The sequence below is a fragment of the Hypanus sabinus genome, chromosome 6 (assembly GCF_030144855.1).
Source record: "Hypanus sabinus isolate sHypSab1 chromosome 6, sHypSab1.hap1, whole genome shotgun sequence".
In the NCBI taxonomy this organism is placed as follows: Eukaryota; Metazoa; Chordata; class Chondrichthyes; order Myliobatiformes; family Dasyatidae; genus Hypanus; species Hypanus sabinus.
The window spans coordinates 44,968,694-44,993,981 of NC_082711.1; the positions used below are offsets into that span (position 1 = coordinate 44,968,694).

Here is a 25,288-nt window from a genome sequence, read left to right on the forward strand (position 1 = left end):
CTTGGATCCCATGACTCCTTTCTTTATCATTAAGCCTTGCATGGGGTACATTATCACATGCCTTGCTAAAATCCATATACACTACATCTACTGCTCCTTCTTCATCAAGGTGTTTAGTCACATCCTCAGAAAATTCAATCAGGCTCGTAAAGCACAACCTGCCCTTGACAAAGCCATGCTGCCTATTCCTAATCATATTATAACTCTCCAAATGTTCATAAACCCTGCCTCTCATGATCTTCTCCATCAACTTACCAAATACTGAAGTAAGACTCCCAGGTCTATAATTTCCTGGGCTATCTCTACCACCCTTTCTTGAATAAAGGAACAACATCTGCAACTCTCCGATCCTCCGGAACCTCTCCTGTCCACATTGATGACTCAAAGATAATTGCCAGAGGCTCAGCAATCTCTTCCCTCGCCTCCCATAGTAGCCTGGTGTACATCTCATCCAGTCCCGGCGACTTATCCAACTTGATGCTTTCCAAAAGCTCCAGCACATCCTCTTTCTTAATATCTACATGCTCAAGTTTTTCAGTCTGCTGCAAATCATCACTACAATCACCAAGATCCTTTTTCCACAGTGAATACTAAAGTAAAGTATTCATTAAGACCCTCTGCTATTATTCCTGTTCCATACACACTTTCCCACTGTTACACTTGATAGGTCCTATTCTCTCAAGTCTTATCCTTTTGCTTTTCATATACTTGTAGAATACCTTGTGGTTTTCCTTAATTCTGCCTGCCAAGGCCTTCTCATGGTCCCTTCTGGCTCTCCTAATTTCCTTTTTAAGCTCCTTCCTGTTAGCCTTATTATCTTCAAGATCTGTAACATTAGTTAGCTCTGAACCCTTTGTAAGCTTTTCTTTTCTTCTTGATGAGATTTATTACAGCCTTTGTACACCAAGGTTCCTGTACCCTACCATACCCTGTCTCATTGGAACATACCTGTGCAGAACTCTACACAAATATCTCCTGAACATTTGCCACATTTCTTCCGTACTTTTCCCTGAGAACATCTGTTCCCAATTTAAGCTTCCAATTTCCTGCCTGATAGCTTCATAATTCCCCTTACTCCAATTAAACACTTTTCAAACTTGTTAGTTCCTATCTCTCTCCAATGTTATTGTAAAGGAGATAGAATTATGATCACTATCTCCAAAATGCTCTCCCACTGAGAGACCTGACACCTGACCAGGTTGATTTCTCAATACCAAATCAAGTAGAGCCTCTCTTCTTGTATATCTACATATTGTGTCAAGAAACCTTACTGAACACACCTAACGAACTCCATCCCATCTAAATCCCTTGCTCTAGTGAGATGCCAATTGATATTTGGGAAATTAACATCTCTCATCATGATGACTCTGTTATTATTACACCTTTCCAAGATCTGTTTCCCTATCTGCTCCTCGTTACCCTGTTACTATTGGGCGGCCTATAAAAATTACCCAGTAAGGTTATTGACCCATTCCTGTTTCTAACCTCCACCTACAGAGACTCTGTAGACAATCCCTCCATGATGCCCATGTTTTCTGCAGGCATGATACAATCTCTGATCAACAGTGCCACACGCCCACCTGTCCTTGCTGAAACATCATGTGCGGAAGGATCATGTGAGAGTGCTGCTTCTGTCTGACCAGAGTGACCATGGTGCCCTGCTATAAATCAGAAATCCCTTGTATAACCCACTCTCCCTTCAGCCATGAGACCTGTGCTGCATGACATCAGTCTTCTGGTACTGACGTCACCAGTGACATGGAGTCCAAAGGAAGCGGATGAAGATGTCATTGTGCACGAGCCAGGAATGGAAAACAATACTGATGCAGATACAGATTTTGAACGCTTTTTGTTGAGTGAGTCTCATCTGATAACGAAATCTGAGTTAAATGGCCTGTCAAGGACTTGGATTTGTCAAAGGCAAAAGAAGAATTGCTGGGTTCAAAACTGTAAGGATGGGATCTGCTGTCACCAGGCACAAAAACTTCTGTGAACGATTTCGATATTTGAGACAGATGTTTCCCAGAATAACTGAAGCCAAGATTAAGGAAGGCATTTTTGTTGGGCCACAAATCAAACAGGGTTTCAATGACAAGAAATTCAAAGACTTTCAGGTGGGACCGGAGAAAATTTTATGAAGGCATTCAAAACGGCTGTTGGAGATTTTCTTGGCAACTACAAAGCACCAAACTATGTGCAGCTAGTTGACAACATGCTTCATGCCCACAAATCCATAAAGTGCAACATGTCACTAAATGTTCATTTTCTGCATTTCCATTTAGACTTCTTCCCTGCAGATCTTGGCGTTGTCAGTGACGAGCATGCAGGAGGACATTGCGGCCATGGAGAAACAGTATCAGAGCAACTAGAATCCATCAATGCTGGCTGATTCTTGTTGGACACTTAAGTGAGAAACCTCAGACACTGAGTACAAATGAAAATCATCAACAAGACATTTTTATTGTAGTTTAACTACTGCAAAGCATCACCAGTATGCAATTAAACACATTATATTCAATAAAAGTTAATTTCTTGTTTCTCCGAATTCCAATGTGATACAAGTAGTTAGAAATTATATCTGTGTTCAGCTTCAGGTTGTCTATCATAATCAACAAAACTATTCTGATGAAACCGCACCAAAAAAATTTGCTGGCTAGTGTATGTCACGTGCTTTCCAAGAAGTGGTGATTCAGCCCTTAATGCTTAACATGAACCACATAATATTCTGGTATAGTTCCTGAATCTTTAACCCTGTGTTGGAAATTCCTGTTCACCTTTTAATGACTCTCATATAAATAGCTAAAGTGATGTTAATGTGAATGGCTTAAATTACTGGCATAACAAATGAGGAGGCCAAAGTGACTCCAACAGAATAGGGTAGAAATGGTTTCCACAGCAACTAGCCATATACACTCAAGCGCTGCATGCAAATTGTGCACTGAAATTGACACATTGCTCTTATATGCCAGTTTCAGTTTAACAGTCCAGTTATCAGTAAGCCTTGGTTCTTCCTGCTCATCAACTTTAGTGCTGAAAAAGGTGAAGGTATCATGCCTTGCCGGAGGACTGACTGCATTGAGAAACCCCTCTCTTAGTGTTTCAAAGAGCTTATTAAGCAACATTTTCCAACCAATGATTCTGAACCCTTATTTGTACAGAGGCTTTAAATAGAAGGGACATTTGCTTCCTGTATCATAAGGTAACAACAACCTTACCATAGATGCGGTTAAAGAGACTGTAGAACTTGATGAAAAGGTGAAACAATAACCATGCCATATGGAACTATTGTTTTCTCTGTGTATAGAAATTATTCTCTTGCATTTCAAATGCAATTGTTGTTGATAGAGCACAATCCTATTTTGGTAGAGAGCATCGAGTTTATTTCTCCAATAATGAAAGGGGTTTGTTTTGGTTCAGCTGTTGGAGGAGTAAAATTGAAACCAAAAAGCAATATCATAGAAACAGCAAAAGCAATTCAATCTAGCTATTATTTACAAGAAGACAATGAAGAAATTAAAGTAAAAAGTTTGCTGTGGCTCAAAGACTTCGTTTTCTCCTTTCCAAAGAAAGTGATGAAGTTGAAGGATATTATGGCCAGTTTTTAATGTTCTTTTCTATTTTCATAAATCTGTATCATATATTGAAACTAATGAGGGAGTGATTTAGTAAATGCTTGCAATTCATCTTGGAGTGTGAAAGGAGCAAAATAATTGTCTGTAAATGCTGCTTAATTGTGATATCCACTCAGTGGCCACTTCATTAGATACGTCTTGTAAATAATAAAGTGGTCATTGAGTGTTCATGGTCTTCTGTTACTGTAGCCCATCCTCTTCAAGGTTTACTCAGCAGGTCAGGCTGCATCCGTTGAAATGACAATCTGGCCATTCTCCTCTGACCTGGCTCATTAACGAGGCATTGAACTGCCACTTAACTGGTGCTTGCTTGATGATTTCTGTTTATTGAACTAATTCTCCGTAAACTCGTGAGACTGTTGTGTGTGAAAGTCGCGGATCAGCAGTTTATGAATTGCCTAAATCAGCTCATCTGGCACCAACATCAAAAATAGATGAATTCATGCGTTCATAAACAGCGAGCATCAGGTTATAATAAGCATAAATTTCAAAAAGCAGAAATGGCTGGCTACATTGGAAAGATTGATGTATTTCATTGCAAAAATATAACTGGAATATGTATACAGAACAAACTATGCAATATTTTGAAGCTATTGAAAGACAAAATGAGAAATGAGGACTAATTTTGTTCAGTGTGATTGGTGGAAAAGATTTTGTTGAAGTTCCAAACTACCCAGATAAAATTAGTTTTGCTGATACCATGAAAATAATTTAGAACTGAAACCATTGTTGATTGCAAAACATTTTTGGTTTCATAAGCAAAATCAAGGAAGGGAAGTCAATTTCAGTGCAGGCAGCTGAATTAAAGAGATTGTCAGTCCACAATGAGCTTAATGATTTACAGATTGTTTAGTTTGTGGAATCTTACAAGAAAAACATTCAAAAACAGCTCCTGACTGAAGCATAACATGCATTTAAAATAACATTTAGAATAGCTTTGAACAGGGCATGACTGTGCAAGCGCGTGGTGGTCGGCCAGTGAGAACAGTGCGAAGAGTTTAAAAGGAAGACAGATTTACAGAGCAGGAATCTGAGGACCGGGCGATGGAATAATGGGAGACAGAGTAGGAAGGCTTTGGCTCAATGGGGCTTAGGTGATAAAGGGTCAAGGCCAGGTAGATCATCTGATTAAAATAAAGACAGAGAGTATGTGTGTGAGGCCAGTTTTCTGTGCTCGGTATCAGATGTGGGAGGTCCTGGAGACTCCCAGCCTCCTCGACAACCACATCTGCACCAGGTGCACTGAGCTGCAGCTCCTCAGAGACCGCGTTAGGGAACTGGAGATGCAGCTCGATGACCTTCGTCTGGGCAGGGAGAGTGAGGAGATGATAAAATGGAGCTATAGGCAGGTAGTCACCTCGGGACTGCAGGAGACAGAGAAGTGTGTAACAGTCTGGAGAGGGAAGGGCAAGAAGCAAGTAATAGAGAGTACCCCAGTGGCTGTCCCCCTTAACATTCCTACTTGAGTACTGATGGTGGGGGGGATGGCATACCTGGGGGAAGCAACAGCGGCCGTGCCTCTGGCACGGAGTATGGCCCTGTGGCTCAGAAGTGTAGGGAAGGGAAGAGGAAGGCAGTGGTGATAGGGGACTCGATAGTTAGGAGGTCAGACAGGTGTCTCTGTGGACACAGGAGAGAAACTTGGATGGTAGTTTGCCTCCCAGGTGCCAGGGTCTGGGAATTTCCAGATCGCGTCCAAGATATCCTGAAGTGGGAAGGAGAACAGCCAGAGGTCATGGTAAATATTGGTACCAATGACATAGGTTGGAAAAGGGAGAAGGTCCTGAAAAAAAGACTACAGGGAGTTAGGAAAGAAGTTGAGAAGCAGGACCACAAAGATAGTAATCTCAGGATTACTGCCTGTGCCATATGACAGTGACTATAGGAATAGAATGAGATGGAAGATAAATGTGTGGTTGAGGGATTGGAGCAGGGGGCAGAGATTCAGATTTCTGGATCATTGGGACCTCTTTTGGGACAGGTGTGACCTGTAGAAAAAGGACGGGTTGCACTTGACTCCAAGTGGGACCAATATCCTGGTGGGAAGGTTTGCTAAGGCTACTGGGGAGAGTTTACATTAGAATTGCTGGGGGTTGGGAACCAAACTGAAGTGATGGTGGAAGGAGAGTTTGGCTCATAAATAGAGAAAGCTTGGAAACAGTGCGAAAGGGAGGATGGGCAGCCGATAGAGAAGGGATGCGTTCAGTCCAGAGGTTTGAGATGTGTCTATTTTAATGCGAGGAATATCATGAATAAGGTGGATGAGCTTAGAGCGTGGATCAGCACTTGGAGCTATGATGTTGTGGCCATTACAAAGACTTGGATGGTGCAGGGGCAGGAATGGCTACTTTAAGTGCCAGGGTTTAGATGTTTCAGGAAGGATAGGAAGGGAGGAAAAAGAGGTGGGGGCATGGCACTGTTGATCAGTGATAGTGTCATGGCTGCAGAAAAGGACGAAATCATGGAGGGGTTGTCTATGGAATCTCTTTGTGTGAAAGTAAGGACTAGGAAGGGGTTAATAACCACTGGGTGTTTTTTACAGATCACCATGAACTATGGGACATCAAGAAGCAGATAGGGATACAGATTCTGGAAAGGAGTAATAATAATAGGGTTTATGTGGTGGGAGATTTTAATTTCCCCAAATATTGATTGGCATCTCCCTAGAGTGAGGGGTTTAGATGGGGTGAAGTTTATTAGGTATGTTCAGGAAGGTTTCTTGACACAATATCCAGATAAGCCTACAAGAGGAGAGGCTGTACTTGATCTGGCATTGGGAAATGAACCTGGTCAGGTGTCAGATCTCTCAGTAGAAGAGCATTTTGGAGATAATGATCACAATTCTATCTCCTTTACCATAGCATTGGTGAGAGATAGGAACAGACAAGTTAGGGAAATGAGTAATTGGAATAAGGGGAACTATGAGGCTACCAGGCCTGAACTTGAAAGCATGACTTGGAATCAGATGTTCTCAGAGAAACGTACCAAAGAAATGCAGCAAATGTTCAGGGAATATTTGTGTGGGGTCCTGAGTAGGTACTTTCCAATGAGACACAGAAAGGATGGTGGGGTAAAAGATCTGTGGTGCACAAATGCTGTTGTAAATCTAATCAAGAGGAAAAGAAGAGCTTATGAAAGGTTCAAAAACCTAGGTAATGATATGAAAGGTTTCGGCCCGAAACGTCGTCACTACCTCCTCCCATAGATGCTGTCTGGCCTGCTGAGTTCTGCCAGCATTTTGTGTTTTTATTTATTTCCAGCATCTGCAGATTCACTTGTGTGCCAGGTTATGATATGAATCTAGAAGATTATAAGGTTAGCAGGAAGAAGCTTAAGAGTGAAATTAGGAGAGCCAGAAGCGGCCATGACAAGGCCTTGGTGGACAGGATTAAGGAAAACCCCAAGGCATTCTACAAGTATGTGAAGAGCAAACAGATAAAACGTGAGCGAATAGGACAATTTAAGTGTGACAATGGATAAGTGTGTATGGAACTGGAGGAAATAGCTGAGGTACTCAATGGATACTTTGCTTTAGTATCACTACGGAAAAGGATTGACTGTAGGGATGACCTGCAGTGGACTGAAAAGCTTGAAAATGTAGATATTAAGAAAGAGAATGTGCTGGAGCTTTTGGAAAGCATCAAGTTGGATAAGTCACTGGGACCGGATGGGATATACTCAAGACTACTGTGGGAAGCAAGGGAGGAGATTGCTGAGCCTCTGGTGATGATCTTTGCATCATCAATGGGGATGGAAGAGGTTCTGGAGGAGTGGAGGGTTGCAGATGTTGTTCCCTTATTCAAGAAAGGGAGTAGGAATAGCCCAGGAAATTATGGGCCAGTGAGTCTTACTTTGGGGGTTGGTAAGTTGATGGAGAAGATCCTGAGAGGCAGGATTTATGAATATTTTGAGAGGCATAATATCATTAAGAATAATCAGAATGGCTTTGTCAAAGGCAGGTAGTGCCTTAAAAGCCTGATTAAATTTTTTGAGGATGAGACTAAGCACATTGATGAAGGTAGAGCCATAGAAGTAGTGTATATAGAATTTAGCAATGCATTTGATAAGGTACCCCATGCAAGGCTTATTGAGAAAGTAAGGAAGCATGGGATCCGAGATGAATTTGCTTGGTGGATTCTGAACTGACTTGCCCACAGAAGGCAAAGAGTGGTTGCAGATGGGTCATATTCTGCATGGATTTCGGTGACCAGCGGTGTGCCTCAGGGATCTGTTCTGGGACCCCTACTCTTCATGATTTTTATAAATGACATGGAGGAGGAAGTGGAGGAATGGGTTAGTAAATCTGCTGATGACAGAAGATTTGGGCGTGTTGTGGATAGTGTGGAGGGCTGTCAGAAGTTACAGTGGGATATTGATAGTATGCAAAACTAGGCTGAGAAGTGGCAGATGGAGCTCAACCCAGTTAAGTGTGAGGTGGTTCATTTTTGTGGGTCAATTATGGTGGCAGAATATGGTATTAATGGTAAGACTCTTGGCAGTGTGGAGGATCAGAGAGATCTTGGGGTTCAAGTCCATAGGACACTCAAAGACGCTGCGCTGGTTGATCTGAGGTTAAGAAGGCATACAGTGCACTGGCCTTCATCAACCATGGGATGGAGTTTAAGAGCCGAGAGGTAATGTTGTAGCTATATATGACCCTGGTCAGACCCCACTTGGACTACTGTGCTCAGTTCTGTTCTCCTCACTACAGGAAAATGTGGAAACCATAGAGAGGGTGCAGAGGAGATTTACAATGATGTTGCCTGGATTGGGAAGCATGCCTTATGAGAATAAGTTGAGTGAACTCAGCCTTTTCTCCTTGGAGTGATGGAGGGTGAGATGTGACCTGATAGAGGTGTATAAGATGAGGGGAGGCATTGATCGTGTGGATAGTCAAAGGCTTTTTCCTAGGGCTGAATTGGCTAGCATGAGAGGGCACAGTTTTAAGATGCTTGGAAGAAGGTACAGAGAAGATGTCAGGGTAAGTTTTTTTATGCAGAGAGTGGTGATTGCGTGGAATGGGCTGCTGGCGGTGGTGGTGGAGGTGGAAGCAATAGGATCTTTTAAGAGACTCCTGGATGGCTACATGGATCTTTGAAAAATAGAGAGCTATGGGTAAAGCCTAGGCAGTTCTAAGGTAGGGAGATGTTCAGCCCAGCTTTTTAGGCTTAAGGGCCTGTATTGTGCTGCATGTTTTCTATGTTTTTATGTTTCTATAGCTGTATCAATGGAAACAGCAGACAGAGACAGAATTGTGTTGCAGTCAGGAATGAAAGTGAGGGTGAGCAAAGTTGAAATATCTAAATTGAAACCAGCCTGGCTGAACAAATTGTGTTACCAGAATGGCAAGGGGTCACATAAACTGGAACAATGCAGGTTTAAAGATGAAATTTGCAGAAAATACAACACAGTAGGACACATACAAAGAGCATGTTGGACAGAGAGAAGTAAATGGACTGTACACAGGAGAGAAAAAGCTAAAACATCAAGTTGTACTTTCAAAAAGAGCGCTAATCTGTATGATGTCAATGAAAAATCTGATAATAATGAGGAGCACAGGTCTGCGTAGTCTTCAGATTTACTACATGAAAACTAACAATGATAAACAATATGACTTATACCAGAAGCAAACTGCAAATTGATTAAAATGGAATTGGACACTGGCCCAGCTGTATCAGCCATTCCACAAAATGACATTTGTAACAGTGAAATACAACAATCAACAAGCCACATTCAGCTTATACTTGGTAAAGCTTGTATACTTGGAAAACAGGAAGACCAGAATTGTGAGAACATGGGTGGCTGAGAAAACTACAACTTGATTGGTGATCCTTTCACCATTTGCATGCCACATTACCTGTAACAGAGTCAACTGAAAGAGAACTAAGAATGTTATTGGATGATGCCACAACTTTCTCCAAGCTGTACATCATGAACTATTACCCAACAGGTGGTAAAGAGTTGTTGGTGCCATTCTCTGTGCCTCTGGTTGGAAAGTATATTGGACTAAGGAACAGCCATGCTGCTCAGAAGAAACACGAAAGTCCAACTACAACTATTTTTGTAGGCAACATATCCGAGAAAGCTTTTGATTGGTTAATTGGGCAATTAGTTGCAAAACGTGGCTTGGTCTTAAATTGGGAGAGGGTTACAAGCATTCAGCTTTTATGTTGTGAAATTTTCTGAACAAACTTCACAACAACATTTGCCAGTGATATTAAAGCTGATTCTGATTCGGATATAAAGAACCAGAATCTACTCTGCGTGCATTAAGGTTATTGCATGAATTTCAAGTGGAAGACATAAAGCTGTTTATAAAAGCAGATCCAAACACCAAAGTTCAAAGTAAATTTATTAGCAAAGTACAAATATGTCACCATATACAGTCCTGAGATTCATTTTCTTGTGGGCATACTCAATAAATCCATAGAATAATAACCATAACAGGATAAATGAAGTACACCAACTTGGGCATTCAAATAATGTGCAAAAGGTAACAAGCTGTTCCAATACAAAAGGAAAGAAATACTGGCAATAAATAAATAAGCAATAATTATCAAAAATATGAAATGAAGAATCCTTGAAAGAGAGTCCATAGGTGGTGGGAACATCTCAAGGATGGGGTAAGAAAAGTTGAATGAAGAGCCTGATGATTGAGGGATATTAGCTGTTCCTGAACCCAGTGCTGTGAGTCCTAAGGCTCCTGTACCTTCTTCCTGATGGCAACAGTGAGAAGAGAGATGGGTGGCGGGGGTCTTGATGATGGATGTTGCTTTCCTGTAAAAACACTTCATGTTGATGTGCTCAATGGCATGGAGGGCTTTACCCATCAGGGACTTGACTGTATCCATTACTTTTTGTGTGATTTTATGTTCAAAGGCATTGGTGCACATCTGTAGATGCTTGTCAAAATTTTAGATATAATGCTGAATCTCTGCATAATCCTAAGAAAGTAGGAGTGTGCTATGATTACTTCATAACTACACTTACAGTGCCTATAAAGAGGTATTCAACCCACCTTCAAAGTTTTCATGTTTTATTGTTTAACAGCATTGAATCACAGTGGATTTAATTTGGCTTTTTTGACCCTGATCAATAGAAAAAGACTTCTGTGTGAAAATGAAAGTGAAAACAGATTTCTACAAGGTGATCTAAATTACTTACAAATATGAAACACAAAATAATTGATTGCATAAGCCTTAAGACTATGTGGATAGGTCTCTATCAGCTTTGCACATCTGGACACTGCAATCATTCCCCATTCTTCTTTACAAAACTGCTCAAGCTCTGTTAGAGTGCATGAGGATCATGTGTGAACAGCCCTTTTCAAGTCCAGCCCCAGATTCTCAATTGGACTGAGGTCTGGACTCTCACTAGTCCAGTCCAGGGCATTAACTTTGTTGTTTTAAAGCTATTCTTGTGTAGTTTTGGCTTTATGCTTGGGGTCATTGTCTTGCTTGAAAACAAATCTCCCAAGTCGCAATTCTGTCACAGACTGCATTAGGTTTTCCTCCAGGAATTCCCTGTATTTTGCTGTACTCATTTTACCCTCTACCATCACAAGCCTGTCAGGGCCTGTTATAGAGAAGCATCCCCACAACATGATGCAGCCATCACCATGCTTCATGTTAGGGATGGTGGGTTTTTGATGATGTGCGGTGTTTGGCTTATGTTCAGTTTTGGTTTCATCAGATCATAGAACCTTCTTTCAGCTGACATCAGGTTCTCCCACATGCCTTCTGGCAAACTCTAGCTGAGATTTCATGAGAGTTTCTTCAACAGTGGCTTTCTCTTTGTCACTCTCCCATAAAGCTGCAACTGATGAAGCACCCAGCTAACAGTTGTTGTATGTGCAGCCTCTCCCATCTCAGACACTGAAGCTTGTGACTCCTCCAGAGTTGTCATAGGTCCCTTGGTGGCCTCCCTCACTAGTCCCCTTCTTGCACAGTCACTCAGTTTTTGAGGACAGCCTGCTCTGGGCAGACTGACAGCTGTGCCATTTTCTTCTATTTCTTGATTTAACCGTACCTCAATGGATATCCAATAACTTGGAAAAGTTCTTGCATTCATCTCCTGACCTGTGCTTTTCAATAACCTTTTCGTGGAGTTGGTTGGAGTGTCTTTTGTCTTCACGGTGTAGTTTTTGGCAGGACACTGACTCACCAGCAATTGGACCTTCCAGATATAGGAGTATTTTTACTACAATCAATTGAAACACCTCAACAGCTACACAGGTGATAGCCATTTAATTTATTGTGTGACTTCTAAAACAAATTGCCTGCACCGGTGATGATTTGGTGTGTCATATTGAAGGGGGGTGACTATTTATACAATCAATTATTTTGTGTTTTATAATTGTAATCAACTTAGATCACTTTGTAGAGATCTCTTTTCACTTTGACACGGAAGAGTGTTTTTCTGTTGATCTGTCTTGAAAAAGCCAAATTAATTCCATTGTGATTCAATGTTGTAAAACAATAAAACATGTAAGCTTTCAAGGAGTGGGTGAATACATTTTATAGGCACTGTACATGCTGAGCCCAGGACAGGTCCTCAGGAGTAATAACACTAAGGAATTTAAAATTGTTGATCCTCTCCACCTCTGATGAGGACTGGCTCATGCACCTCAGGCTTCCTCTAACTAAAGTCAATAATCAGCTCCTTGGACTTACTGACAGTGAATAAAAGGTTGTTGTGCTGTGGCACCACTCAGTCAGATTTTGAATCTCCTTCCTATACGCTGATTCACTGCCACTGTGGGTTCAGCTTACAACAATGGTGTCTTCAGCAAACTTGAGTAGCTGATCATAATAGGAGTTGATATGTTTCATCACCAACCGTTTAAAACATGTAAACACTGTGGATGTAAGTGCTACTGGACGATAGTCATTCAGGCAGGTTACCACATTTTTCTCAGGTGCCGGTATAATTAAAGCCTACTTGAAGCAGGTGGGCACCACAGACTGCCGAAGCATGAGCTTAAAGATCTCAGTTAACACTCTAGCCAGTTAATGTGCACAGGTATTTAGTACTTGCCCAGATACCCTGTCTGGGCTAAATGTTTTTCATGGGTTCATCTTCCTGAAGCGTCCCCGCGCATTGGCCTCAGACACTGAAATCATCGGGTCATCGGGAGTTCATGATGGTTACTCCATGTTTTGCCCAGCTGAATTAATGAAAGGCCAAAAAAGAAAGGATTCAATGGAGACACAAAAACAGGATTTTTCGGATGACTTTGTGGATGAGGAAACCAAGAGAGAGATCAGATCATAAAGGGAGCAATGAAGGATTAATAAGAGAATACTCCAGTGAACTAACTATACCTTCCTCAAGATCATGATACACATCCTCCAAAGAAGAACAATGAGAACAGGAGGATGACATAAGTACCATGGAAATGGAAGAGGATAAACGAGACCTCATTTCTTGATCAATTAGCAAATTCACAGATACAAGAAACTAGAAGAAAAAGGAAGGTGAGAAAAATAAAGCAAAGAAGTTGAAAAGAAGAGAGAAGTTAGAAAGAAAGAATGTGAGCGAAAAAGGAGAAGAGAGGTGTCAAGAACTGTCAGAACTAGTTTGTGCATTCGTAGAGTTAACTCCTACAACCACCATAGAGAAAACCACAGAACCTGGGATTGTTTTCACAACCACAAGACTCATTACCTTTTTTTTTAATTATCCATGGACTGCGCTTCTTTCTCACAGAAACCCTCATTTAGGTTGGGATAAACTGATGCTAGTATTAACCAGCAGTTTAAACGTATGCTACTGTTTCTTTACCAACTTATCTTTTAGCTTGATTCCCTGAACATCTCAGACAACTGCTCTCTCATACCACTATAAGTCCCCAATTTAAATTCTTCTGCAAAATTTATCCTCTTTTTTACTAAGTGTTCTGTCCCTTCCCCTGACAGACTTCCTACAGTCCAGAAGGACCTTATCCACTTTAAATACTCTGTATCAAGCTGGACTTCCTCTCCTGATCACTCATCCCTTAGGAGAACATGTTTACTTTTAAAATGTGCCAATTTCCTGAATAAATGGAGGGTCTGCAATTTCCTTATTAACTTTCTTGAAGAACCCAACTTTTTATCATTTATATAACACTATTTAGGTCCAAAGTTGACAAGTTCACAATTTTCCACAATATTGAAATGCACTGGTAACAGTTTGACCAATTTCTTAACCATGAAAATCTTTAGAGTATTGGGAGATGAATAACTTATTGATGATTCCCCAGTCTCTAATATTTCCTCATCGCCTTTATTCATCTCATAGTTCCTGTTGAGTATCCAGTCATTGGTGATCTTCAGGAATTTCTGAGGAGTTCCAAATGGAATTTAAGCATTTTAGAAATATTTGGCAATTTTTTTGGACATAAAGAAATAACTTAAGTTCAGAGTAAATTCATTATCAGTTTGTTACCATTACTAACTTGAGATTCATTTACTTGCAGGCATTTACAATGCAATAAAATTTTATGAGAAACAAAGACTGACAAACTCCCTCTGTGAAAATGAAAGCAATATGTGCAAATAAAAATAATACTGAGAACATGATACGTCAAGAATCCTTCAAAGTGAGACTTCAGGTCTTAGAATCAGTTTAGAACAGTGGTGAGTGAATTTACACACAAGATCACGAACCTGATGGTTGGAGGGTAATAACTGTTCCTGAACCTGGTGGTATAGGACCTAAGGTTTCTGTACTTTCCACCCGATGGTAGTAATGAGAAGAGGGCATAGTCTGGGTACTGATGGAAGCTGCTTTCTCGTGACAGCTCTTCATGAAAATATCCTCAATGGTGGGGAGAGCTTTGCCTGAGATAGAGTGGACTGTATGCATTGCCTACCCCAATGAGTTAGTGGTTCTATGTGCCTTATCCCAACTAACTGTCATAAGGGGGCAATGGTAGCAGACCCAAATGCCAGACAGACCCTGAAGTACTAGGAACAGGACAAGGAACACAGGACCCGGAGGTGGAACTTGGAACAAAGAGCCTGGACAAGGATTCCAAGCCAGAGACTGGACAGGGACCTGGACCATGGGTCTTGACTCGGGCTCAGACCCAGATGCAGGACTAGAAACAGACTAGATAGTGCTGGAAATATGAAGCCGTGACTGGGTCTGGACGAGGTTCTAAGACTAGGCTTGGACTGGACCAGGGACTCCAGCACGGGACGAGGAATCTCCAGCACAGGAATCAGCGAGCTCCTCCTGGGCTGGGCGAGGCACATGGACTGGAAGAGGCACCAGAACTGGATGAGGACACAAAGCTCAGACTTAGACTTGAGCACAGGAACTCAGAGCCTTGGACTTGAGCACTGGAACACAGAGCTTGCACCCCTCCTTGGGAATAGGACCTAGGGCAGCGACTCTTCTTTGACATGGACATTAAACATGGGGATATAAAGAGGCAGTTCCAAACTCAACGGTAGGTAGTTCATTATCTTGGTGTGGCAAGTATCTGGTCTCACTCTGGCGGTCGACCTTGATGGCGATATGGGCGAGGACGAAGGTGAAGGTAACAGATGAAGATTAGCGCCAAAGTAACTGTCGAGATTAACTGTCAAAGTAACTGCCAGGGATTCAGAAGGGAGGGGGAGGGAGGGAGGGGGGGGGGGAGAGAGAGAGAGAGAGAGAGAGAGAGAGAGAGAGAGAGAGAGAGAGAGAGAGAGAGAGAGAGAGTAAAAGGGATAGTGAGAGAGTGTGTGTGAGACAGAGTGGGAGAGAGTGAAAGTGTGTGTGTGAGAAAGAGAGAGTGAGAGGGAGTGTGAGAGAGTGAGCGTATGTGAGAGACAGTGGGAGAGAGAGATTGAGAGAGAGACAGAGAAAGTGAGAGAGAGAGATAGAGAGAGTGTGTGTGTGAGAGAGAGGCTGCTGCCCCCTCCCTTCTTCAGTCCTGATGGGTCCTGGCCCGAAACGTTGACTGTTTGTTTCCACGGATGCAGCCCGACCTGCTGAATTCCTCCAGCATGTTGTGCATCTTACCTTAAAACTGTTCTCTGTCATGTTATCCATTACAGCCCTGGGAAAAAGCCTCTGACAATCCACATGATCAATGCCTCTTATCATCTTAAACACCTGTATCAGGTAATCGCTCATCCTCCGCTGTTCCAAGGAGAAAAGGCCAAGTCACTCAACCTATTCTCATAAGGAATGCTTCCCAATCCAAACATCCAGGCAATCCTCTGCACCCTTTCTTTAGTTTCCACATCCTTCCTGTAATGAGGTGAGCAGAACTGAGCACAGTACTCCAAGTGGGATCTGACCAGGGTTCTATACAGCTGCAACATTACCTCTCGATCTTAAACCTAATCCCATGGGTGATGAAGGCCAATGCACTGTATGCCTTCCTAACCACAGAGTCAACCTGCACAGCAGCTTTGAGTGTCCTATGGACTCGGACCCCAAGATCCCTCTGATCCTCCACGCTGCCTAGAGTTTTACCATTAATACTATATTTTGCCATCATATATGACCTACCAAAATGAACCACCTCACACTTATATGGGTTGAACTCCATCTGCCACTTCTCAGTCAAATGTTTCATTCTTCTTCTTCTTCTTCTTCTTCTGGCAGTTTAGATGCATCGAGGCGTATCACTGCCCTCATCAGGATGTACAATTAATTACAGAATTTCAAGAAACTTGAATTCTCAAATATAAACTAGTCACACATAGAAACAGAATAATAAGCTTTTCAATCTGATGGTGGTTCTCTTGGTGGCCAAACAAAGATTTAATAGAAAAACAAAACACATTTAAGTCAGACAGCCTCTTGAACAATATTCTTCTTTCAATTTTATATCAATTACAACTCAGCAAAACATGCTAAACTGTCTCTGGACTACAACAGTCACATAGTGTTTCATTCTGTTGATGTCCCACTGTAATCTATGACAGCCATCCACACTATCCACAACACACCCAACTTTCATGTCATCAGTAAATTTACTAACCCATCTCTCCACTTCCTCATCCAGGACATTTATAAAAATCACGAAGAGTAAGGGTCCCAGAACAGATCCCTGAGGAATACCACTGGTCACCGGCCTCCATACAGAATATGACCCATCTACAACCACTCTTTACCTTCTGTGAGCAAGCCCATTCTGGATCCACAAAGCAAGGTCCCCTTGGATCCCATGCCTCCTTACTTTTTCAATAAGCCTTATCAAATGCCTTGCTGAAATCGATATACACTATATCTACTGATCTACCTTCAATGTGTTTAGTCATATCCTCAAAAAATGCAATCAGTCTCATAAGGCACGACCTGCCTTTGACAAAGCCATGTTGACTATTCCTAATCATATTATGCCTCTCCAACTGTTCATAAATTCTGCCTCTCAGGATCTTTTCCATCATCTTACCAACCACTGAAGTACGGCTCACTGGTCTATAATTTCCTGTGCTATCCCTACTCCCTTTCTTGAATAAAGGAACAACATCTTCAACCCTCTAATCCAATAGAACCTCTCCTGTCCCCATTGAGGATTCAAAGTTCATTGCCAAAGGCTTAGCAATCTCCTCCCTCATCTCCCACAGTAGATTGGGGTACATCTCATCTGGTCCTGGAGACTAATCTAACTTGATGCTTTCCAAAAGCTCCAACACATCCTCTCTCTTAATGTCCAGCTTTTCAATCTGCTGTAAGTCATCGCTAAAATTGCCAAGATCCTTTTCCGTAGTGAATGCTGAAGCAAAGTATTCATAAAGTATCTCTGCTATCTCCTCCAGTTCCATGCACTCTTTTCTACTGTCAGACTTGATTGGTCCTATTCTCTCACGTTTGATCCCATTAATCCTCTTGATCTTCACATACTTGTAGAATTCCTTGGGGTTTTCCTTAATCCTGCTCTGCAAGGCCTTCTCATTGTCACTTCTGGCTCTCCAAATTTCATTCTTCAGCTCCTTCCTGCTAACTTTATAATCCTCTGGATCTCTAATATTACCTAGTTTTTTTGAACTTTTCATAAGCTTTTCTTTTCTTCTTGACTAGATTTTCAACACCTTTTGTATACCACAGTTCATATACCCTACAATTCTTTGCCTGAGTCATTAGAACATATCCATGCAGAACTACACACAAATATCCCCTGAATATTTACCACATTTCTTCCATACATTTCCCTGAGAACCTCTGTTCTCAGTTTGTTTCCAAGTTTCTGCTTGATAGCTTCACATTTCTACATACACTAATTAAATGCCTTCCTAACTTGCCTGTTCCTATCCCTCCCGAATGCTAAGGTAAAGGAGATAGTATTGTGATCACTATCTCCAAATTGCTCTCCCATTAAGAGACCTGACTTCTGAACAGGTTCATTTACTAATACCAGATCAAATTCCACCTCTCCTCTTAAAGGCGTATCTACACATTGTATCAAGATACCTTCCTGAACACAGCTAGCAAACTCCATCCCATCTGAACAACTTGCTCTAGGAAGATGCCAATCAATATTTGGGAAATTAAAATCTCCCACCACGACAACACCTTTCCAGGATCTGTCTCCTTATCTGCTCTTCAATGTCCCTGTAACTGTTGGATGTTCTACAAAAAACACCCAGCAGAGTTTATTGACCCCTTCCTGTTTCTAATTTCCACCCACAGAGACTCAGTAGACAATCCCTCCATGACTTCCTCCTTTTCTGTAGCCATGACACTATCTCTGATCAGCAGTGCCACACCTCCACCTTTTTTGCCTCCCTCCCTGTCTTTTCTGAAACATCTATAACCCGGCACTCCATGTAGTCATTCATGCCTCTGAGCCATCCAAATCTCTGTAATGGCCACAACATCATAGCTCCAGGTACTGATCCATGCTTTAGGCTCATCCGCATTGTTCATGATTTTATTGCCTGTCCTCCCTCTCGTACTGTCTCCAAGCTTTCTCTATTTGTGAGCCAGCAGCCTCTGTCACTTCACTTTGGTTCCCACCTCCCAGCAATTCTAGTTTAAACTCTCCCCAGTAGCCTTAGCAAACCTCCCTGCCAGGATATTGGTCCCCCTCGGATTCAGGTGCAACCCGTCATTTCTGTAGTGGTTACGCTTGCCCCAAAATAGGTCCCAATGATCCAGATATCTGAATCTCTGCCCCCTTCTCCAATCCCTCAGCCACACACTTATCCTCCACCTCACTCTATTCCTATACTCACAGTCACATGGCACAGGCAGTAATCCTGAGATTACTACCTTTGAGGTCCTGCTTCTCAACTTCTTTCCTAACTCCCTGTAGTCTGTTTTCAAAACCTCCTCCCTTTTCCTACCTAAATCGTTGGTACCAATATGTACCACAACCTCTGGCTGTTTACCTTCCCGCTTCAGGATATCATGTATCAGAAACAAACCAGACCCTTGCAGCTGGGAGGCAAACTACCATCCATGTTTCTTTCCTGTGTCCACAGAAGTGTCTGTCTGACCTCCTGACTATTGGGTCCCCTATCACTACTGTCTTCCTCTTCTCCTCCCTACCCTTCCGAGCCACAGGGCCAGACTCTGTGCCAGAGGTGCAGCTGCTATTGCTTCCTCCAGGTAGGTAATTCCCCCCCAACGGTGCACAAACAGGAGTATTTATTGTTAAGTTGGACAGCCACAGGGTTCCCTCTCTAGTATCTGACTCTTCTCCTTCCCTCTCCTGACTGTTACTCACTTAACTGTCTCTTAAGGCCCTGGTGTGACTACTCGCCTATAGATCCTCTTTATCTTTCTTTCTTTATCAATCTTTTTATTAATTATTATTATTATTATTATTATTATTATTATTATTATTATTATTATTATTATTATTATTATTATTATTATTATTATTATTATTATTATTATTATTAATAATATCAACATAATAAGATTAATACATAGAGTGTGAGATTACAAACTTACAAATTAATACTGAACATGATAGGATACACAAGCAATAGTTACAATATAATTAAGTCTTCCCAAATCATGAATGATACAAATAACATATAAACAAAGCAAAATTAAGTTATATCATAATATAAAAAAATAAGAAAGAGAAAAAGAAAAAAATTATGCTAGAAAAACTAATCTAACAACCTAATAACTAATAAATAGAAAAAAAGAAGAAAAAAAGAGAGAAAAAATAATTAAAAATGGGCTGTTTATTATATCTATAAAAAATACAAAATCATCAGTGTCACCAACTCCAATCCTCTCAACATATGTATAATCAAAACTGGAAAAATGAATAGGTTTGGAACAGGGTCTCATTACATCATATGAAAATATTGAATAAATGATCTCCATGTCTTTTCAAATTTAATAGAAGGGTCGAATACAACACTTCTAATTTTCTCCAAATTTAGACATAACATAGTTTGAGAAAGCCAATGAAATATGGTAGGGGGTTTAATTTCTTTCCAATTCAACAAAATAGATCTTCTAGCCATTAAAGTAAGAAATGCAATAATTCGACAAGCAGAAGAAGATAAATGGAGTGAGTCCATCATTTGTAAACCAAAAATTGCAATAATAGGATGAGGTTGTAAATCAATGTTCAATACTCTGGAAATAATATCAAAAATGTCTTTCCAATATTTTTTCAAAAGCGGACATTACCAAAACATATGAGTTAAAGATGCTATCTCAGAATGACATCTGTCACAAATAGGATTTATATGGGAATAAAAACGAGCCAATTTATCCTTGGACATATGAGCCCTGTGCACAACTTTAAACTGTATTAATGAATGTTTAGCACATATAGATGATAAATTGACTATTTGAAGAATTTTATCCCAATTCTCAATAGGGATAGTAAGGTTAAGTTCTCTTTCCCAATCATTTTTAATCTTAAAGAAGGGCTCTGAACGTATTTTCATAATTATATTGTAGAGTTTTGATATTACACCTTTCTGAGAAGGATTTAGTTCTAACAAATTCTCCAAAATACCCAAAGACTCAAGATTTGGAAAGGTAGGAAGTACAGTATTTAAGAAATTCCTAATCTGTAAATATCTAAAAAGGTGAAATCTAGGCAAATTATATTTATTAGATAATTGTTCAAAAGACATGAAACAATTATCCAAAAATAAATCGGAAAATCGTAGTTATCCTTTAGTCTTCCAAGCTGAATAAGCTTGGTCTATAATAGTAGGATAAAAAAAAGAAATTGGATACAATAGGAATAGTTAAAACAAACTGATTCAACCCAAAAAAATTCCGAAATTGAAACCATATATGTAAAGTATGTTTAACTATCGGATTGTCAATTCATTTCTGCAATTTAGAAAGAGCAAAGGGAAGAGAAGACCCTAAAATAAAAACCAATGAAAATCCTTGTACAGATTTGATTTGCAGGTTCACCCAATGAGGGCTAAAAGATATATCCCAATCTTTTAACCAACATATCAAATATCGGATATTAACTGCCCAATAATAAAATCTAAAATTAGGCAATGCCAATCAATCTAGGATTTTTATTCTGCCATATATATGAGGAAATTTTTGAATCAACATTAGCAAAAAAAGATTTCGGAATAAAAATTGGTACCGCTTGAAATATATATAAAAACTTGGGTAAAATAATCATCTTAATAGCATTAATCCAACCTATCAGAGATAAAGATAATGGTGATCATTTAGTGAACAAACATTTAATCTGATCAATTAAGGGTAAAAAATTAACCTTAAATAACTCCTTATAATTTTTTGTAATTTTAATCCCTAAGTATATAAAAGAGTCATTAACTAATTTAAAGGGTAAATTTCCATAAATTGGAACCTGTCTATTTAAAGGAAACAATTCACTCTTATTAAGATTTAATTTATACCTGGAAAAATTACTAAATTGAGCCAACAATGATATAACTGCAGGAATGGATTTCTCAGGATCAGAAATAAATAATAATAAATTATCTGTGTATAATGATAACTTATGTATATCTATCCCACGAGTAATGCCAAAAATGTTCGGTGATTCTCTAATAGCAATTGCCAAAGGTTCTAAAGCAATATCAAATAATAATGGACTAAGAGGACAGCCCTGTCTAGTAACCCGAAATAAATGAAAAAAGGGAGATCTTTGATTGTTAGTAAAAACCAAAGCTACTGGAGTATGATATATCAGTTTAATCCAAGAAATGAATGTCAGACTAAAATTAAACTTCTCAAGCACGGTAAATAAGTATGGCCATTCAACTCTATCAAATGCTTTCTCCGCATCTAATGAAATGACACATTCTGAGGTGCTATGTGAAGGAGTATAAACAATATTCAATAATCTCCTAATATTGAAAAAAGAATAGAGATTTTTTTAATAAAACTAGTTTGATCTTCCGAGATAATTTGAGGTAATACCTTCTCCAGCCTGGATGCCAGTAACTTGGAAAAGATCTTGTAATCTACATTCAATAAGGATATTGGTCTATAGGATGCACAGTCAGTAGGGTCTTTATCTTTTTTTAATATTAAAGAAATGGAAGCTCTATAAAAAGATTGTGGCAGTTTACCCAATCTAATTGCTTCTTCATAAACCCAGCATAAACAAGGAGAAAGAGTAGAGGAAAAACACTTAAAAAGTTCCACTATATACCCATCTGGACCTGGTGCTTTCCCAGAATTCAGAGAGGAAATAACCCTTTTAATTTCTGCATCTGTAATAGGAGTTTCTAATATTGAAAGATCATCTGATGATAATTTTGGAAAATTCAATTTCCCAAGGAAATCATACATGGTATTATGATCATGAGGGAATTCAGAATGATACAGGGAGGTATAAAAATCTTGAAAAGATTTGTTTATCTCATCATGGTTAACTGTCAATTCACCATTCAGTTGACGAATCTTAATAATTTGATGTTTAACCAAAGCATTCTTCAATTGATTAGCTAACAGTTTACCTGATATATCACTATGTATATAAAAACCAGATCCGATTTTCATTAATTGATTTTCAATCGAAGATGAAAGTAATAAACTGTGTTCCATTTGAAGTTCAACCCTTTGTTTGTAAAGCTCCTTACTAGGAGCAGTCAAACATTTCTTGTCAATTTCTTTAATTTTATCAACTAATAAAGGAGTTTCCTTCTTAATACGTTTTCTCAAACCAACGGAATAGGAGATAATCTGTTCAGGTATATAAGCTTTAAAAGTGTCCCAAAGTGTTCCGCACGAAATATCATCCGTGGAATTAGTTGAAAAGAAGAAATCAATCTGTTCCTTCATAAATTTAATGAAATCCGGATCTTGCAGTAAAGTAGAATCAAATCGCCATTGCTTAACACTAGAAGTTGTATCCATAAATTTAATAGTCAGTTTCAATGGAGCATGATCAGAGATGGCTATAATATCATAATTACAACCAATTACAGATGGAATAAAATGAAAGTCAATAAAAAATAATCAATTCTCGAGTAGGAATGATAAACATGCGAGAAAAATGAAAACTCTTTGTCCTTAGAATGCCGAAATCTTCAAATATCAAAAATTCCATTATCAGTCAAAAAAGAATTAATATAAGTGGCTGACTTATTAGGTAAAGTCTGAGTGGATATAGATCTGTCCAGCAAAGGATTTAAACAACAATTAAAGTCACCACCCATTATTAACATATATTCATTTAGATTAGGTAGAGAAGTAAATAAGGACTTAAAAAATTGGGATAATCCATATTTGGAGCATAAACATTAACCATGGCAACCTTTTTGTTAAAAAGTAACCTAGTAATTAACAAAAATCTACCATTCGGATCTGAAATAATATCGTGTTGGACAAATATAATAGAGGAGTCAATAAAAATTGAAACTCCCTTTACTTTGGCATTCGAATTCGAATGGTACCGTTGACCCCTCCAAAACCTAAAAGAACATTGAATATCCTCTTTCTTCACATGAGTTTCTTGTACAAAAGTAATATGTGCGTTCAGTCTTTGGAATACTTTGAAAATCTTTTTCCATTTAATCGGATGGTTTAAGCCATTAGTATTCCAAGAGACAAAATTAATGGTCTGAGCTATATTTCTAAAATCGACCCTTTGGTATATAAAGAGTTAACCAAATTATGAACTCATGCACCCGGAAGAGGAACAAAAATAAGGGGCGGACCTGGAAGTGATGACATTGTGGACATTTTATTAGTTTAAAATCAGCCCAAATGAAAAAAACTAAAAAAAAACTGGTAAAAAGAACAATAGATTTAGAAAAGAAACCCCCACCCCCACCCATGAAGAAAAAGCCCATCCGGAGCCTGGAGAAGGCTGGGAAAAAAAAGAATGATACTAAATCTACCCCCGTGTCAGCAGAAGGCAACTCCAAATATATAAAGGAGAGAAAAAAAGATCCACCCAAACTCCAAAAAAGTAATTATCACTATATTAAAACAAACTTCTTAATATAATTGCTAGTAAAAAAACCCAAAAAGAATATAAACACTAGTAACTTATAAATCGGGTTAAAACCCAAATAAAAAAAAGTTAAAATGTGATAAGAAATGCATTATAGGAAGAAGACGAGAGAAAAAAAATGGCAAAATAAAAAAAAGCAAGAAATATTTGAGAGAGGAAACCGCCATCTTAGTCACACAAAAAATGAAAAGGATATATATCAAACCGTTAAAAAGAAATCACCTTTAAAGGGTTAATAATAATGACCAAAAACAAAGTACAGTGGTTAAATTAAGTAAAATAAGAAGATTAATATGTCGAAAGAAAACTTTAATTAGAATATAAAATATAGAATAAACCTACACCAATAGCCAGAAACAAAATCTGGTTTTGGAAACCAAAACTATCTTATAACGATCAAAATCACTCATTTATTAAAAACAAGAGTCCAAAGCAGTAGGATAATTCTCATCCAGAAAGCTTCGAGCTTCAGATGTGGAGAGAAAAACACGCCGTGGTGCATTCAGAGGTGAGATTCGCAGGGTATAAAATCGCTGGTTTTAGATTTTTCTCATAACATTCGGACATCAGAGGTTTAAAAAGAAGCCTTGCCTTCATTACTTCTGGGCTAAAATCCTCCACTAATCTAAACTCGAAATCTTTGATTTTAACCATCCCTAAACGCCGAGCCACACGAATAAGTTGCTCTTTGACATGCACATAATGAAATCGAACAATTACAACAGGTGGTTTAGATGAAGAACTTAATGATCGGCGCATAATTCTGTGAGCGCGATTGAGTAACGGAGGACTGTCTGGGAATACAGAAGGGAACGCATCCTTTAAAAGTTGAGCAAAGTACTTCGAGGGGTCCCCTTGTTCAATACCGTCCGGTAGACCAAGTATGCGTAAGTTCTGTCTTCTGGACCGATTTTCAAAGTCAACACTCTTGGCTTTAAGTGTTTCCACCTGTTTAATCGTCAAAGATAATTACTGCTCCAGTTTTTCGATTATCAAGTCTCGCTTCCGAGCGTCCTCTTGCAAAGTTGCGATTAGAGCTTGCTGCTGTTTAACTACTGAATCGGTCTTATCCATAGAATCCTGGAAAGCCTTTAGATCTTGTTTTAAAGTTAGTCGTTGTTCTTCAAATTTTTCATTTAAAAGCTCCAATAACATATCATAAGTCAATTCAGTACGCTTAGGATCGGTCTTTTTTTTCTTTCCGTTGCTGTTAGAATCTTTCCCAGGGTCTTGCCCTTTAGATCTCAAAGCCATTTCTGTACTCATTTCTTCGAAACTCACAGTACAC

General features: G+C 39.5%; 1 protein-coding gene across 1 annotated transcript in view; it reads right to left on the reverse strand.

The window, feature by feature from the left end:
- Positions 1 to 24,969: 24,969 nt before the first annotated feature.
- The window catches only part of LOC132395141 (alpha-2,8-sialyltransferase 8F-like), a 150,385-nt gene continuing 150,066 nt past the window's right edge, over positions 24,970 to 25,288 (reverse strand). The window contains exon 10 of the mRNA XM_059971441.1: positions 24,970 to 25,143. Within this exon, the coding sequence (XP_059827424.1) occupies positions 24,970 to 25,143 (174 nt within the window). The remainder of the gene's footprint in view (positions 25,144 to 25,288) is intronic.